This window comes from Amphiura filiformis, chromosome 4, assembly GCF_039555335.1.
Source record: "Amphiura filiformis chromosome 4, Afil_fr2py, whole genome shotgun sequence".
In the NCBI taxonomy this organism is placed as follows: Eukaryota; Metazoa; Echinodermata; class Ophiuroidea; order Amphilepidida; family Amphiuridae; genus Amphiura; species Amphiura filiformis.
Genome location: NC_092631.1, coordinates 24,362,866 through 24,379,011, shown reverse-complemented (window position 1 = coordinate 24,379,011; position 16,146 = coordinate 24,362,866). Strand labels below are relative to the sequence as shown.

The window sequence follows — 16,146 nt, the reverse complement described above, 5'->3', positions numbered from 1 at the left end:
TTGACTAAAGTACAATACAAATTTAATATTGTGTAAAAACCAGAATTTAAAAAAAAATTGAGGGCGTTCTCCTCAGCAAATGTTATAATATGGCTTTAATACATTTTACTTGAGTACAAATATTGAAATCCGGATAATATATTATTTTAAATACATATACTGTAAATTTTGTGTCCATGTTAATTTTTGTGTGGATTTACAGGGTGTACTCAAGCTTCTTGGGTAGTTAGCAACTTAGCGTGTCTCCGAGAGTCTGAAAATGACCTATTTATACTGCCAATATTTGCCAAAAATGGGGTCCATTCCTAGTGTGTCCAAGGCCCAGATTTTGGCTCAAATGTACTTTGACATCTAGGCTTTGACACATTTTTTGTATGTTTAGAAAATTGGACTCAAGACTCACAGAATTGGGGTGATTTTCTGCCAATTTTAGAACAAAAACTGATGCATCTATATAGGCTACCTATTTTTACACTAAAAGTGGCAAGGCTAATACCACATAGAAGAATGCCAATTCTGATTGTACTTAGCATGGATGAAAATGATAACAGACCGCGTACAAGCAGTCAAAGTCTTAGCATCACCCGATAACGAGGACCGATTATTCCATGAAATGCGACAGGCAAAACTGCTACGCACTTACCACATATTTTTACGGTCTATCACGTAATCACGAAGGCACGCAATGCTCTATCATGTATACGCGAAGGCACGCAACGCTGGCGTGATTGTTGGACACGGCACAATCGAACAATCGGCCCTCATGAATATGCGAGAATTCACAGCATACAATGCACATGGACTTTGACTGTTGATACATGGTCTGTAGTTGTCTGTGGTACTTACAAAGAGGCATCATCAATCCCTCATACTCTTACATTTCTGTACAAGTTTGCAAATTTATTAATTATGTTATTATCATGTAGTTTTACTACTGCATTATTTTTATATTAAATTCTTAATAATTACATTATCATAATACCCTAATTGCCACTCACATAATATAGTGGCTTTCTGATTCGTATCCATCTTCCTTCCCGTTGAAGGCTGTGTTATAATGTTACAAAAATCCAACTTGACTCAAATTTGTTGGAATACTCTTGTAATAATTTTGGTGAAGTGGGAAACTAAAGGTGCATGCAAGATCATTTTGGTGGGATATTTTAAAACTATTATATGCACTATTATAATTTCTGAAGTAACAAGGACAAGTATATGAATTGAAAGTACGTTTTTTTTGGAAAGGAAAGATGAAAGGAATGCAACTGCATCTTCAAAATTTTTGAAATGGGTCCACAAAAATTGTTTGACAAAACAGGCCTTCTCTTTTGAAAATTGCTGGCGAGTGACAAATCACTCTCCTCAAAACTTGCCAGGTGAGCTGTAGGTGAGTGATTTTAATCACTTGTATTATTATTACACCAAATGTAGGCGAGTGATAAAAAGCTCTCCTCAGCTTTATTTTAGGCGAGTGATCACTCTCACCCGCCTCAAAAGACAAGGTCTGACAAAAATTATATATTATTGGTCTAGAGTCAAAAAATCTAGTTACTAGTTTGAGTTTCTCAAATTTGTGAAATGTTGTTATTTTTCTAAATGGACCTAAATAGGTAAAAATTATTTCTTCTTTTTTTTTCTTTCAATTTTTGGAAGTTTTTGGCCATAAAACAAATTTGAGGACTATTTAATTAAAAAAATGAAATGGTAGTAGAGTACCTTTGTCTCTAGGTTAATCATTATGTAATTTTTATTATTTGGAAATTATGTAAGCGTATCTGCGTAGAAAATCCAAGGTTTTTGAATTTTGAATTGTTTTCCAAATTTGAATTCCAAATAGTTGGCAGACTGGGAAATAAGTGGGGGCCAGGGGCCATTTGGCTCCCGTAAAGCCCCAAAAGGCCTCTGGTTCTCAAGTAAATACCTGTGACCAGGGGTCACCTACTTCGTTGAAACTGGCCCCTGGCCCTAATGGCCATTTTGACTATTAATCAGAATTGTGCATTTTGTTCATAGAATTTAGGTTATTTCTTGCATTCTCTGCCTGTTCAACTCACGCAGGATCCAGTGGCGGGGCAAGGGGGCAATATTCTTCTTGCCCCTCCAGTTTTGAGGCAAAATCCCCAAAATTACGTAAATTTCCGCTTTTTATGCAATTTTCTTGTAAGATTTGTCGATTTTGCCCCCCCAGAAATTCACTTTTCCCCCCGAAAAAAAATTCCTGGTGCCGCCACTGGCAGGATCACTTGAAGTCAGAAAATTTCAGAAAGGAAATGACACTGTAAGGAATTTAACTAGCACAGCAGATTTCTGCAAAATGAGCAGTTTTTGAGAAAAGTGCCAAAATTGATTTACTTACCCAAAATATCAAAATGGATGAAATTGCATATTTGTGTTCTAAAAACAGGCATTTAGAAAGTGTTTTTGTTTGTTTTTGAATTATTTCTTCGCTTTTAAAAATATGTGTCAAAAAAGATCAAAATTTGACTTTTTTTCAATTTTGACCAAAATTTGAGATAATAAAAGGTATATTTTCTAAACGAAGAAAAAATTTGAGAAAACGCTTTCTAGATTTTTGTCTTTAGAACACAGATATGCCATTTTTTGTCAATTTTGATATTTAGGTAAGTTGTTATGACGGACCTAAAAAATTGGCATGGAAAGTTAATTTTGGTACTTTTCTCAAAAAGTGCTCATTTTGCAGAAATCTGCCATGCTCCTTGCATCATTTCCTTTCTGAACATGTATACTTTTATGTACTTATCATTACTTTTAAAGATAAAATTTCCCACTTTGAGTGATCCTGCGTGCCCCCTTAAGGCATTCATCAAAACATTGTCGAACATCAGTAATTATGTGCTTTCAAAGTAGCCCCTGGCTCATTGAAAATAGCCCCTGGTTCCTTGTAAAACCCCACGAACCAGGGGCTATTTTTTTACAAAGTAGCCCCTGGTCCAGCGCTTCTTATTTCCCGGCCTAGTTGAATCCCTTTCATCATTTCCTTTCTTCACATAGGCCTACTTGTCTTTGTTACTTTAAAAGTTCTAGTGACCAAATGTGATCCTGCGTACATCCTCAACATAATATTATGCTTGCATAAATATCAAAATATGTGTAATTGTGTATTATTAACTGTCTTCATATTTCATTTTTGCAGCATATCAGAACTCCAAATGGCGAAGGATATTAAATACTTTAGCAAGTTGGGGAAATCATTTCACGACTTGCAAGAGAACAAGGAACTGTGTGACATAGTCTTGGCAGTAGGGGACAAAGAATTCCATGCGCATAAGGTTATCCTTGCTGCAGCAAGTGCATATTTCAGAACAATGTTCAAGCCAGGATTCGAAGAGTCCAACCAGGCCAAGGTGAAGCTTGAAGATGCCAATGCAGCCATCTTTGAAATCCTGTTCCACCATGTGTACACCGGAAAGTTAGACGTTACCAAAGAGACAATTGTGGAGGTTCTTGAGATGGCCTGTTATTTGCAGTTCACGCAGGTGTGTGACTGCTGCATGGAGTTGATTGCTGAATGTATCAGAAAAAGTAGCGCTACCAGTGATGAGGATGACTGGAAGCCCTGGAAGGTGTCTGTGGAAGACGTGCTTAAATACTTCATGTTAGCCGACAACCGGGGTTTAACCAAGCTTGCAGACACAACACAGATGTTCTTGGTGAACAACTACAAACAGCTGAAGGACCTAGATTCATTTCTTGACAATGCTACAGCCGATTTCTTAGAGAAGTTGTTGAGTTGTGAGAAACTTTCAACTGAGAAGGAGGAACAACAGGTGCTCGAGATGGTCATGTGCTGGTTGAAACATGACTGGAAGAACAGAAGTCTTCTTGCACACTGTCTCCTACAAAAGGTCCGGCTTGGACTCATTTCTGTGAAAGGAATTAAGAAGTTGTTTGACGCAGAGATTGTCAGGATACCAGAGTGTAAACTACTTATGAACACAGTCCTACGACTCAAGGGTTCTAAAGATAAAGCGGCACTCATCCATAAGCACCCAGAGTTCTTTGCTACCAGGAGTACTATTACCGCACCCATTTATGGTTATGTGAGAGAATGTGTAGGTGGAAAGCAGGGCCACTTTAAATATTACAGCGACCAGGATAAACAGTGGCATATGTTATGGATCCCCCGTTTGCCTTACGCACTGTGCTACCATGTGATCATTGTAGTTGACGGTAAATTGTATGTAGCTGGAGGGGAGAAGGACGAAGAATCCGACTTAGATGAAGAAGATGACCAGGGAGATATTGTCTACAAGCACTTGTTCTCTTTCGATCCAACTAAAAACAAATGGAACCGTTTAAAACCGATGAATACTCCTCGGCGAGGATTTTCAATTGTGCACTTGGACGGCTTCTTATATGTCATCGGTGGCGGAAACAACGAGTGTTATAATGGCCTTCGTGATGTTGAGCGATATGATATCAGCAAGAATGAATGGCAGCCTGTCGCATCAATCCCAGTTAGTGTTGAATATGTTTCATCGGTTCTGGCATATGAAGGTAGACTGTTAGCATGTTGTGAAGGTGAAGTGTTGTCTTCAATACTGATGTACAACCCAGTCACAAATACCTGGCAAGTGGCTCTTGAGGAACCAATGGCACAAAGGAACGCTGCCAGACCACCAGCCCTGATTATTCACAAGGATTTGTGTTACAGAGTGACGTACAGGCTAGCTGGTATGTTGGCAACTGAGCTTTTCTTTATAGGGTTGAAAACAGTACCCTTCGTTAATGAACTTAGCATCCAAAGTGATACGGCTAGCATAGTTGTCGGAGAGGAAGTGAAGCAGGACCACATTCCGCCCAATCTTGTGGGTGCCTTCCGCATGGAAGATCAGGTACTTATCAATCATTATGGCTTTGTCTATGACACTGGTGTGAGAATATCTCCCGATCAGAGCAGTGATGTGAATCTGAACAGGTTTACTTCTTTCATGACTGAAGAAGAGTACAGCAATATGGTGTATTTCACCTTTGACCCCAAGCAGGTAAAACCAATGTGAAAACTGATTTAGGTGTCCTGTTATAAACAGTATGTGGTAAAACCTGTTGCTTTTAATACAAAACTGTCCGTTTGGAGTTAGAATGAATACTGCACTGCTGCCTAGTGCCTACAGTGTAATTACTCGACAAGGTGTGCTGCCCAAGTACATGAGTAATATGTGTAAAGTTTATAATAATCACTTGGGATTTATGTATCGTATTATCCCTAATTAACGCTCCCGGAGCGTAACATTTTCTAAATGGGGCGTTTATCCTAAGAGGTCTTTTTGACAATGATAATTGTTAGGTAAGCATGATAATAAATAATGCAGAAATGACAAGCTATGAACTTACTTCCAGTTCACTTCCGGGTTTTTGATGTCACTTTCGGCAATAAACCGATTGTGTGTGGATCATAGTAAGGTGGCAAAAAACCCCTGCTTTACGGGCAGATGGACTTTTCAAGTAAGGTCGGTACTCGTCTGGATTTTTTTTCTGGAGGTTAAAATTACCCTAAGGGCTTATATTGAAATTCCCTTACACAGGAAGGTGTGCGCCATCCTGCAGCTTTCCTGTGCTAGCCTTCTTTTGTTAAAACCCTGTGTGATTATAACACTGCAATTAGCCACTTAAATTAGGAGCGCGCTTTCCTGGGTTGTGCAATGAGCCAATTAGTTCAACAATCAATAAAATTGCCAGTCTTTGATAAACTTTTATTATAATCCTTGTCACCAGACCACTTCGGCAGGGTGTATCACTGATGCATATAATCCATCCGTTTTATGACCGAGCTTTCCTGAGGCGCGAGCTTAGCGAGGGGAATCCTGCCTTCTTTCTGTGTGAAAGCGTGGTAGGGTATTTCAATATGAGCCCTAAAATATCACCGAAAGCTGGAAAATTTGATGATTTTTTTTCAAACATATTTTGAGAGTGTTCTGAATTTTGTTCAAAAACTCTCAGTCAAAATCAATTAGTTTTGGCCGCAAAACGGCTGATTTTAGTTACATGATTTTTTCAAAATGCAAAATCTGGACTGGTCGGGCTCATAAAACAGGGTGGTTATTTTTTTTGTTGCCTAACACAAGCATTTTTTTAACATTTCGGTTGGGAAAAAATGGATAATTAGAGAGAATATGGTAGTTAAAGGAGGATTTTATGATCTTAGCATCCTCTTTTTATGATATTTTTCAGTAGATATCCACGAAAAAAGCTTATTTCCAAATTTTCAGTTGATTCCGATTTTGCGTCTTGTGAGTTATGCATGATTATGTGTATTACACTGCCCCATAGGCCAGTGTTGTAATTTCGTTCTGGTTATGCATGATTATGTGTATTACACTGCCCCATAGGCCAGCATTGTAATTTCCGTCTGGTATACCAGGCCGAAAATCAAATTTGATGATATTTTTGCTAAACGAATTAATCTGCAAGAAATTTTTTGGTACATTGAGAAAAGTGGGGGTATAAGGTTGTGGATCACGAAATGTCCTTTTAACTTGCATACAAAAATCACAACACAGACAGAATTAGCAGCGGAAGAGCTCTAAAATTGGACAAATTCATATATTCTTGTATATAATATGTATGTGGATAGACCTGTGTTAAAATATTGTGATTTTAATAATGCTACATACATTTGAATGGTTTAGTTAATAATTTATTTGTTTAAAAGGTTTAGACAATTTGTTCTTAATTGAGATTTTTATGTCTGTACCACAAGTGGTGGTGACAGGGGCAGTGAGGCATACCATTTTTGCAATGTCTGGATGCTGTAGCTCTTGATAGGATAGGGCAGATTGACGGTAGGTATAGGCCGCAGTCAGAAAGTCCAACTTCTTTTTTTGAGGTTTAATTTGCATATTTGTTATTTTGATAAAGAGTTAATTTTCATATTTTGCACTGAAAGTATCCCTCCATCCATCAGGATGTTGTATCTGTTGAATGGATAGACAGGTAAACTTCTGATATTTTAGGATAGGTAAGCCATGGTTAGAAACTCTGGCTACTTTTTGGAGGTCTAATTTCCATATTTGTTTTTATGACAATGAGCTAATTTACTATTTTTTTTATAACAATACGCATCTAGGTGGAGGCATTGTGGTTGACACTTTAGCGGTGTTTTTATTTTGAAATTAGGCAAATATTTTTCCCCAAAATGGTTTTTGCTTTTTCCAAAAGATTTACATAACAATGGGTGTCTAGGTGAGGGCATTGTGGTTGACGCTTTATCAAGAACCGCAAAATTTCCAGTTAGTTGTATATGCTGGTATAAATTGCCACTGAGGGGTCACTCTTGCCCACAAGTGTTACCCGCTTGCATTTTGCATCCCTAAATAGTGTAAGCTACATGTACTCTAGATGGCGTAATCAGGGAAATATGCTTATTTGATACTCTAATGTCTTTTCTTATTTTAGTCTCTGGGGTGAAAATGAGTAGAGAAAACAGAGAGAAAGCAAGAGAAATCAATTAAAAATTGCCAAGTTTATCCCAATTTACTTCAAAGTCACCCAAATTTGATAAGCAACTCTAAATGTCAAAATATCATACCCTAAACAGCACTACCTTCTGAAAAAGTGCCTTTCAGAAAGACGATAGATATACCATGCAACAAAAATATACATTTGTACCCCTTCCAGACCTTTTTCTTTGATGGGGGTGCATTAGCAAGACATATGACACAATCTGGTCCATGGGCGGCAAATTTGAAATTAAGATAAAGGCAAAAATATGGAGCAAAAAACAATGTAATACAAAAGGAAATACACAAAAACTTCGTAACTTTACGCTAGACCTTTGGTGTTTTCAGTATATCGCCTAATCATGTACTAATTATAGTAACTCAATTTTCAATGGTGCCTCCTTTGGCCCCCATGTATGTAGCAGATCGTGTCTGCTGCCAGATAATTATATGGTTTCGATATTGCGTTGTTCTAAAACGGGCCAACAGATATAGTAACACTCCGCAGGTTTTCTTTCATTTTACCTCATTATTTTGGCTTAAAATGATCAGAAAATCTCCTTGTCCTTGACAGTTGTTAATAATACTATGAAATAATTTTGGGCAAACAATATCAAAATTAAAATTTGACCGAAATCAGATTATGGCTTTAAAAAGAGCAAAATGAAGTCTGCCTGTTCCGATATGCATTTTCTAAATCAAAGAAATTATTGTTTTAATTCAATCTTAATGTTGTATTGTGTAATTAAGCAAGTATTATTGTTAATTGATTGATTGGTAATTGAGTAAATTTATTACAAATATTCAGAGCTTTCAGAGATTCTTAGAAAGGCATTACTCGGCAATTGTTTTTTAAATTTTATAAACGTGTTAAATAGTGTTTTGGTTTTTAATAGTCAAAACGTTTTGATAACATTTAAATGTTGGGTTATATAAAGGTCATGAAAACATTTTAAAATATATTTTAGGCCAAATAAAAAATAAACATGTTTCACGTCCCCTCCCGCTTCCTTTTTTGAGGTTTCTTCAATTTTATTTTTATTTTTATTTTACAAAAAAATATGTCTAGGAAGTAGAGATGCTTTCTATAGCCTTGCTAATATACAAGAAACACTTTGATAAGGTTTTGTGATAGTTAGAGGGGGCCTATCTCTCAGAACAACAGATAAAAAGAGGCCTCCTCCTTTTTCCAGGCATTATTGTATTCGCTAAAACAGCTCTAATTATGGGTATTTACACTGAATTTGTAATAAAAAATAAAAAGCCCCCTCTTCCTCCTTTTTTTCAAAACCCCGGACGTGAAACATGTTTTTTATTTTACTTGGCCTTATATGAAAACAAAAACATTACCACAACATTTTAAAAATGTTGTTAAAATTTTATTGTAAAATATTTTTTGGCAAAACTGTTTCCAAAATATTTTGTCAACATCGTTACATGATGTTAGAATGTTTTGCAGCAAGTTTGTGAATGTTATTAAAACATTTTATACCCTTTATAACCCAACATTTAAATGTTTTCTGTACTCGTTTTGTGTTTGCTGGGTAGGCGACAGAAAAAACCTGTTCTAAGGGCCTGACCGACTCAGATTTTGCATTTATATTTTCGCTGTATGCAATTATATACAGTCATTTTAGGATGAAGTGGATTGATTTAGACTGAAAATGTTTGAAAAAATGTGAACATTTTCAAAATATGCTTCTAAAAAGATTACCCTCTCCAGAAGAAAAGAAAGGTCACAACCAACTGACTTGTCAAGTCTGTCTGCCTGTAGAATGGTGTTTTTTGGTCTCCGTAGTGTTTGTTTCCCATGTATGAATTTCAACCATTTGATTATTCCAGATTCAACCATTTTCAACCACAGTGATTTTCAACAATAAAAAGTTGTGGAAGATTTTTAAATTCCAAATAATGTTGTAAACTTTTTGACCAAATTGTGCAAAATTGAAACGGGAATTTAACGTAAAATTAGCATATATTTCCAGCTGGACTAAACATAAGGTGCAACAATATTGTTAGTGGTAGGTAATTGATCAATTAAAATGGAGACGTCATCATAATCAATACTCACTTGGTCAGTGCGCTCGTTTTTGACTGGTCGTGTGTTTGTATTGATGATGTGATGATGTATTTTGGTGATTTTTTTCCAATTAATTTTGGTATGTACCAATTAAATGATCTATTATAATTATTTTAACCTGTGATATGAACGGAACGGCATATGACCACAAATGTTTCATGGCAATTCATGCAGCTAGTACATTATGCACTCTCATTGCATGTTGGTGCTAAAGGTTGAAAAAGAGCTTAATTTTGAGATCATCTCATAAAGAAAGTAAGTTTACATTTAAATAGAGAAAAGTCCTCATCATGATTACAAAGTATAGTGAAAGGAGGATTTTGTGATCCTAGCATCCTCTTTCTATAACATTTTTCATTAGATATCCACGAAAAATCTTATTCCCAAAATTTCGGTTGATTCCGATTTTGCATTTGGGAGTTTTTGCATGATTATGAGTATTACACTGCTCTATAGGCCATTGTTGTAATTTCGTTCTGGTATACCAGAATCCAGAACGAAATTCAAATTTGACGATATTTTTGCTAAATGAATCAATCTGCAAGCAATTTTTGGTACATAAACATGTAGCCAGAGGTTTCCAGTGGTATAAAAATTTCAACTTTTTTTTGGAGAAAAGTAGGGGGATGAGGCTGTGGATCACAAAATGCCCTTTTAATAGACCTCATCTTCACCATTTGGACACACTATATAGTGGTTCAGGTTTGGAGTCCACCTTGTGCTGAACAGTTTTTGTAATAACCAACCGTACACTAAAGTTCAATTTGCATTCTGTGGTGGCGTCAAAATACTAAATCTTGCAAAAATGATTACACTGTGATGTAAAAATATGTACCATTATCCTCGTTGTACAGTATTATACTGTGATGCAAATAATATGTACCAATACCATGTACCATTATTTTGAAAAGCAAAATGAAGTCTTCCAATGTGTATTTTCTAAAACAAAGAAATCATTGTTTTCATTGATTGTAAATGTTGTATTGTGTAACTTTGAAATGTTAAAGGCCTATTCAGTGATCCCAGCGAAAGTGTAAAGAATAAGTCATTAAAATTATCATTAAGAACTTTTGAAATGAAAAAATTTGGCAAAAAACATAGAAAACGGCAGTATTGATTAAGTTCAAATACATACATGTAACAAAAACAGGCACATTTTTCAATTTTTCTACTTATAGAGAAATTACACATTTGATTTTTATCTTTTATACTCTACTTTTGGCTGAACCACTAGTCTATGTTAGCACATCTATGACGCTAACAAAGGTGCCAAAATCTAAATTTGATGATTTTTACGATCCTCCCGATGAGCAAATCACTGAATAGGTCTTTAATTGTTTGGTAAACAAAACTATTACAAAATGTTGCTAGCTTTATACAGATTCTTTTGTATGAAAAAGTTGTTAAAGGTTGTTATCCAAGTAAACGGTTGTTAGGTTTGTAAGAACTTGATGATAAAAAAAATACTTGTACAATTTTAGTAATAACCATGATAACCAAATGCACTGAAGTTCAATTTGCAGTTTATGGTTGCAGATTTTACTATCAAAAATATGTACAACTACTAAATCTTGCAAAATGATTATACTGTGATGGAAAAAATAATGTACCATTGTTCTCTGTGTACAGTATTAAAAAAAGCAAAATGAAGTCTTCCAATGTGTATTTTCTAAATCAAAGAAATCACTGTTTTCATTTATTGTTAATGTTGTATTGTGTAATTAAGCAAATTGTTAATTGATAGATTGGTAAATGAGTAAACAAAATGATTACAAATGTTGTGAGTTTTGTATCTAGATTCTTTTGTATGAAAAAGTCATTACTATCTATATAGCAAACACAAAAATGTTTCTGAAATATAAACTTGTTATAATTGTGTTTTGGTTTACAAGGTTTTGATAACATTATTAAATGTGTCAAGTTATATAACGGTCATGAAAACAACATAAGTTGTGCAAAATATTTTATCACCACTTAAATAATATGTTAGAATGTTTTACAGCAAGTGTTCAAAATGTTTTTGAATGTTATTAAATTTGTATACTGTTTTATACCCTTGATAAATGAGTATAATGGTTCATCAGATGCATGGACCTAATTGATACAGAATGGCCAAGAAAGAAAGGAACAAGTTTGTCTCAGCCGTCATAGCTTTGAAATTCTACATTTTTCATGTTTCCAAGGTTTTTTGGGTGTTTTTTTTTAATCATCAGAAGAAAATCTTCAAAAGACCCCCCCCCCCCCAAATGAAATCAAAACTAAATGGTGCATAGTTTTCGATTCACAATATGTAGACCTGCCAACAGTTCCTCATTTTGAAGGACTGTCCCTCATTTGGGGTTTCCAACGTGAAAAAGAGGGACAGTCCTGCTTTCTGGAAATTTCAGTGATGGCAAATTTAAATGTGAGAACAGCAGAAAATGATGCAAATTTCACTTTAAAATCTTGCTATAGCATTCTCTTTAGTCTATTGTGATAAATTTAGACCTGCTAAACCTTCCCTGAATTTTGAAAGTATTGCACATCTCAAGTCCTTGAATTTGTTGATACCTGGTTTTTAGTAGGGCTTGGTCTCAATGTCCCTCTTTCTGACTTTTGTAGGTTGGCAGGTCGGAATATGCATGATATGTATGGGCTTTAAGTCTGAAAATGTAGACAGCATATTAATACCAGTTATCTTCACCCCTGTATCCTGAACATAGACAGATATGTTATAATTAGAACCAACACCAATAGGTGTATCTGTTAGCTTGGATTTAAGACCTCATTTGTTGAAATTGGTCACAAAATAAAGACACAGTGATCCAAAATCCCAAGTTCAAAAGTTGCAGCTTGCCTGATTGGATGCCCTATTAATTTGTACACAAAATTTCCTTGAACAAAAGTACTAGTGCCTTACTTTCCATTGATTAGATCATTAAAATGCAACTTTTGATTTTGTTCCTTCCTTGGGTTTTCGATCACAGTTTCTTTAATTTTTAACAGATTTCAACAAATGAGCAATTACACTGGTCCACTTAATAAATCAATATCAATAGGCTATATTGCTGACCCATTGATTATCCTTTTTTGGTGCATTGTGGGATAGAAAAGGGAGAAAATCATAATGCTAGGCGAGTGGTCAAAATTTCACAAATACCACTTATTTGGCTATACACTTCTAGTGCCCGTTTCTATTCATCGTTATGTATTCTTCTCCCGTGCATTATTTTCACGAACTACCCTTCACAGCCCAAATTATATAAACCTGCACGCTAAACAATGCATTATCTAAAACCTGCACGCTAAACAATAGATTCTAGATAATACGTGCGCTCAAATACTAGAAATACTACTTTCACATAACTATATAGTAGAGTTAGGTGGCGCTTTCGACACAGAGGTAACATTACTATAAAATTGTCTGTTCGGTATATATACCATCAAAAACGTACGACTATACATTCTGTGGTGTTAAAATGGTATAGTTACAAGCGGTGTTCTATAATAGGGTACAATTACCGAATAGGGTGCAACTCGTTAGACTTGAGTCCAGTCCTCGTTGCGGAGTTTAGGGTTAGGGTTTAGGGTTGGGGTAGGGCAGTCTTGTAATAAGACTAGTAGAGTTGCACCCTATTCGGCAATCGCTCGTGCAAAGGGCAGATCATTGTCATAAATTATGATTAATGACCTGAAATAAATCAAACATCAAATGAGAATAATCGAGCTTCTATTAATTAAAAAGGGCCAAAAACAGGTGGATCATAATTATACAAGATGACACCATTGCAAAATATTCAGCATTTTACAAATGAAATACATGTAGGCCTATATCTAAAATAACATAGCGGGCCGGGAAACACACACTAGCGCATAATATCATGATCATGCTTTATAATACCATAGGCCTTCAAACACATCATACACATGTGTTTGAAGGCCTATGATAATACTGAACAAATTGTTAAATCCCAATGTCGTGTGTTTTAATATAAGTAGATTTTAAAGTTCAAATTATAGAGCTATAAAGTCCAGTTGATATTCACCGTAGTACTAGTCGGACATCTAAATCGATCGTTTCCAACTGGTTCAGTGCTCTCTGTGTTCGAAACCACGATATTAAATGATCACAACATAAAGTCAATTGGTTACAAACCATGCGTGAATAAGTTACTAAAGTATGACGTATGGCACAATCGATACCATTGATAGCTAACTTATACGGGTTTGAGTTTCTTTACCAGTTAAATGCTACGTAGCTGGTCAATGTCCTGACGGTGTTTTTAAAATGTAAGATATTTTCCTAATATTAAAACTAATATAATGAATGCAGCAATTAATATTGCCTATTGTTTTAATAGGCCTACACTCAAAGTGTATATGACGGATAATGTACTCGTGCAAATACATTCGTCAAGATAATTGCACTTGCCATGGAGTTATTGCATTTAGCTCTTGAGCCTATCGGCTCTCGAGCTAAATGCAATAACTCCACGGCAAGTGCAATTATCTTGACGAATGCATTGCACTCAGTTCATTATCCTTATCATAATAAAGTAGAGATTCGGTCTTTAAACGGTATTTGTGTTGAAATGCACGACTTTTGTGACTCTCTGCTTGGAGGGGCACAGAATCAATTAAATGCTGAATTGGCTAATTCAATGGCTGATTTTGGGAGATTCGAAGCAAGTGATATTTAGTGTCTGTGGCGAGTGGAAAATCGCTCACTAGAAATCGAGTTTGGGCTAGCGGTGGCACGAGCGATCGCTCGCCTCAAACGGCAAGGCCTGGCTAATTTGCCCCCTTTTCTATCTCACAATGCACCAGAAAAGGATACTCAATAGATCAACAATATACCCTATGCACTTGATGTCAATGATGGGCATTGTGTTTGAAACTTCAATATTTTAAAACAGTGGATCAAAAAGATTTACACGAGAAAGGATATGAAACTGGTTTATCAATACAATTCTTGTGTTTTTATCCTTATTTCTCCTGCTCGATTTTTGTTTATTGGTTGTTTCACAACTTAGCTAACCAGTTAAAGGAAATAATCAGAGCCGTAGATATTATTATGTTCTTAGATTAACTATCTGAACTGTTGACAGATTTAGTTGCGATTTATATAATATTTTGATCCTAAACCCTATCAGCAGTACATGTAGATAGCTTCTTCATCCATTCTGATATCAGCAGTAGATAGCTACTTCATCCATTCTGATATCAGCAGTAGATAGCTACTTCATCCATTCTGATATCATCAGTAGATAACTACTTCATCCATTCTGATATCACCAGTAGATAGCTACTTCATCCATTCTGATATCGGCAGTAGATAGCTACTTCATCCATTCTGATATCAGCAGTAGATAGCTACTTCATCCATTCTGATATCATCATTAGATATTTCATTCATACTACCATCATCAGTCAAGCATATCAAGCATATATCTTGTCTGAAATATGCATAGCATTTCCTTCCCACTTGTTTAAAAAGCACATGATTGAAAATAAACAATGTTTCCAAACAGAATATGACTTTAATATCATAGTTTTAGTATTTATTGTGTCTGGTGTGTGGAAATAAATAATCATAATTTATGACACGATCTGATCCACTCAGGAAAAAGTTTGAAAATTTGAAATGACTAACTTAAGTCCCTGGCATACTTTGTTTTTTGCTTCAGAATGCTTCTTATTTTTGCCTAAATCTTAATTTCTAAATTATAGCAGGCTTAGATTATGTCACATTAAGGCAAGCCATATTTTTTTCCAACAAGGGATCAATGCTTTACCTGATGAGATGAGTTGACCTCAATACCAGGTGCTGTGTATACTTTTTATTCTACGTAGCATATTTGATGCAACTGCAACATATCTTTGTTATTTAATCTATTCCCATTCTAATTGAATAATGAATAGTTGTTAAATAAATATTCTACATTTAATATTTGGAGTATGATTTTATGGCCCTTATTTCCCCCTTTCTGCAAAAGAGCCACAGAGCCTAAAATTAATATTAATATTTCACAGTCTACCATAAGCACATCAAGGTTAAGAGTGGTTTTTTTGTGTGTTTCAGATACATGGCCTCTCATCCATGCTAAGTACCTTGAGGCTCTATATGCTGTGTGATCAAGCAAAATCAGTCGCAAGTCGGTTATAATGATTTTCAGATATAGCCAAACAAAGACAATAGTTTCTTTTGTCGCATATTGTTTTGGAAACACTTCAACTGTTCATATCTTTGGAACTAAATATTCAATTTTAATGGGGTTTTCTTCAAAATGTAGCCTTGTAAATGTTTTGATACAATCATGTAACAAACAGAAAATCTAACCCTAATGCTAAACATGGTTTCTGGTTATCGGAAAGGAAAGGAGGAACAGAAAGTAGAGAAGATGAACAAATTTTTACTTGGCACCCCTGGGATTCAAACCTTAGACCCCTGGGTATAATAACTTAGGCTGATTGTGTCATACTCAACATGTGCAATGCATGCATGCGCAGTGGTTTCCTTAGTAAGATTTTACAGAGTTAGACTGATTACAGAATCAGACTGATTTTGCTTCATCACAGCACAAATTAAAAGAGCAATCCAATCACGACACATTATTATTTCAAAAA

General features: G+C 35.4%; 1 protein-coding gene across 1 annotated transcript; it reads left to right on the top strand.

The window, feature by feature from the left end:
• The first annotated feature begins 3,170 nt into the window (after positions 1-3,170).
• Positions 3,171-5,021, top strand: LOC140150077 (kelch-like protein 15). Its single transcript, XM_072172080.1, has one exon. It carries the CDS (start codon positions 3,171-3,173, stop codon positions 5,019-5,021), a length of 1,851 nt encoding a protein of 616 aa, XP_072028181.1.
• Positions 5,022-16,146: the final 11,125 nt, after the last annotated feature.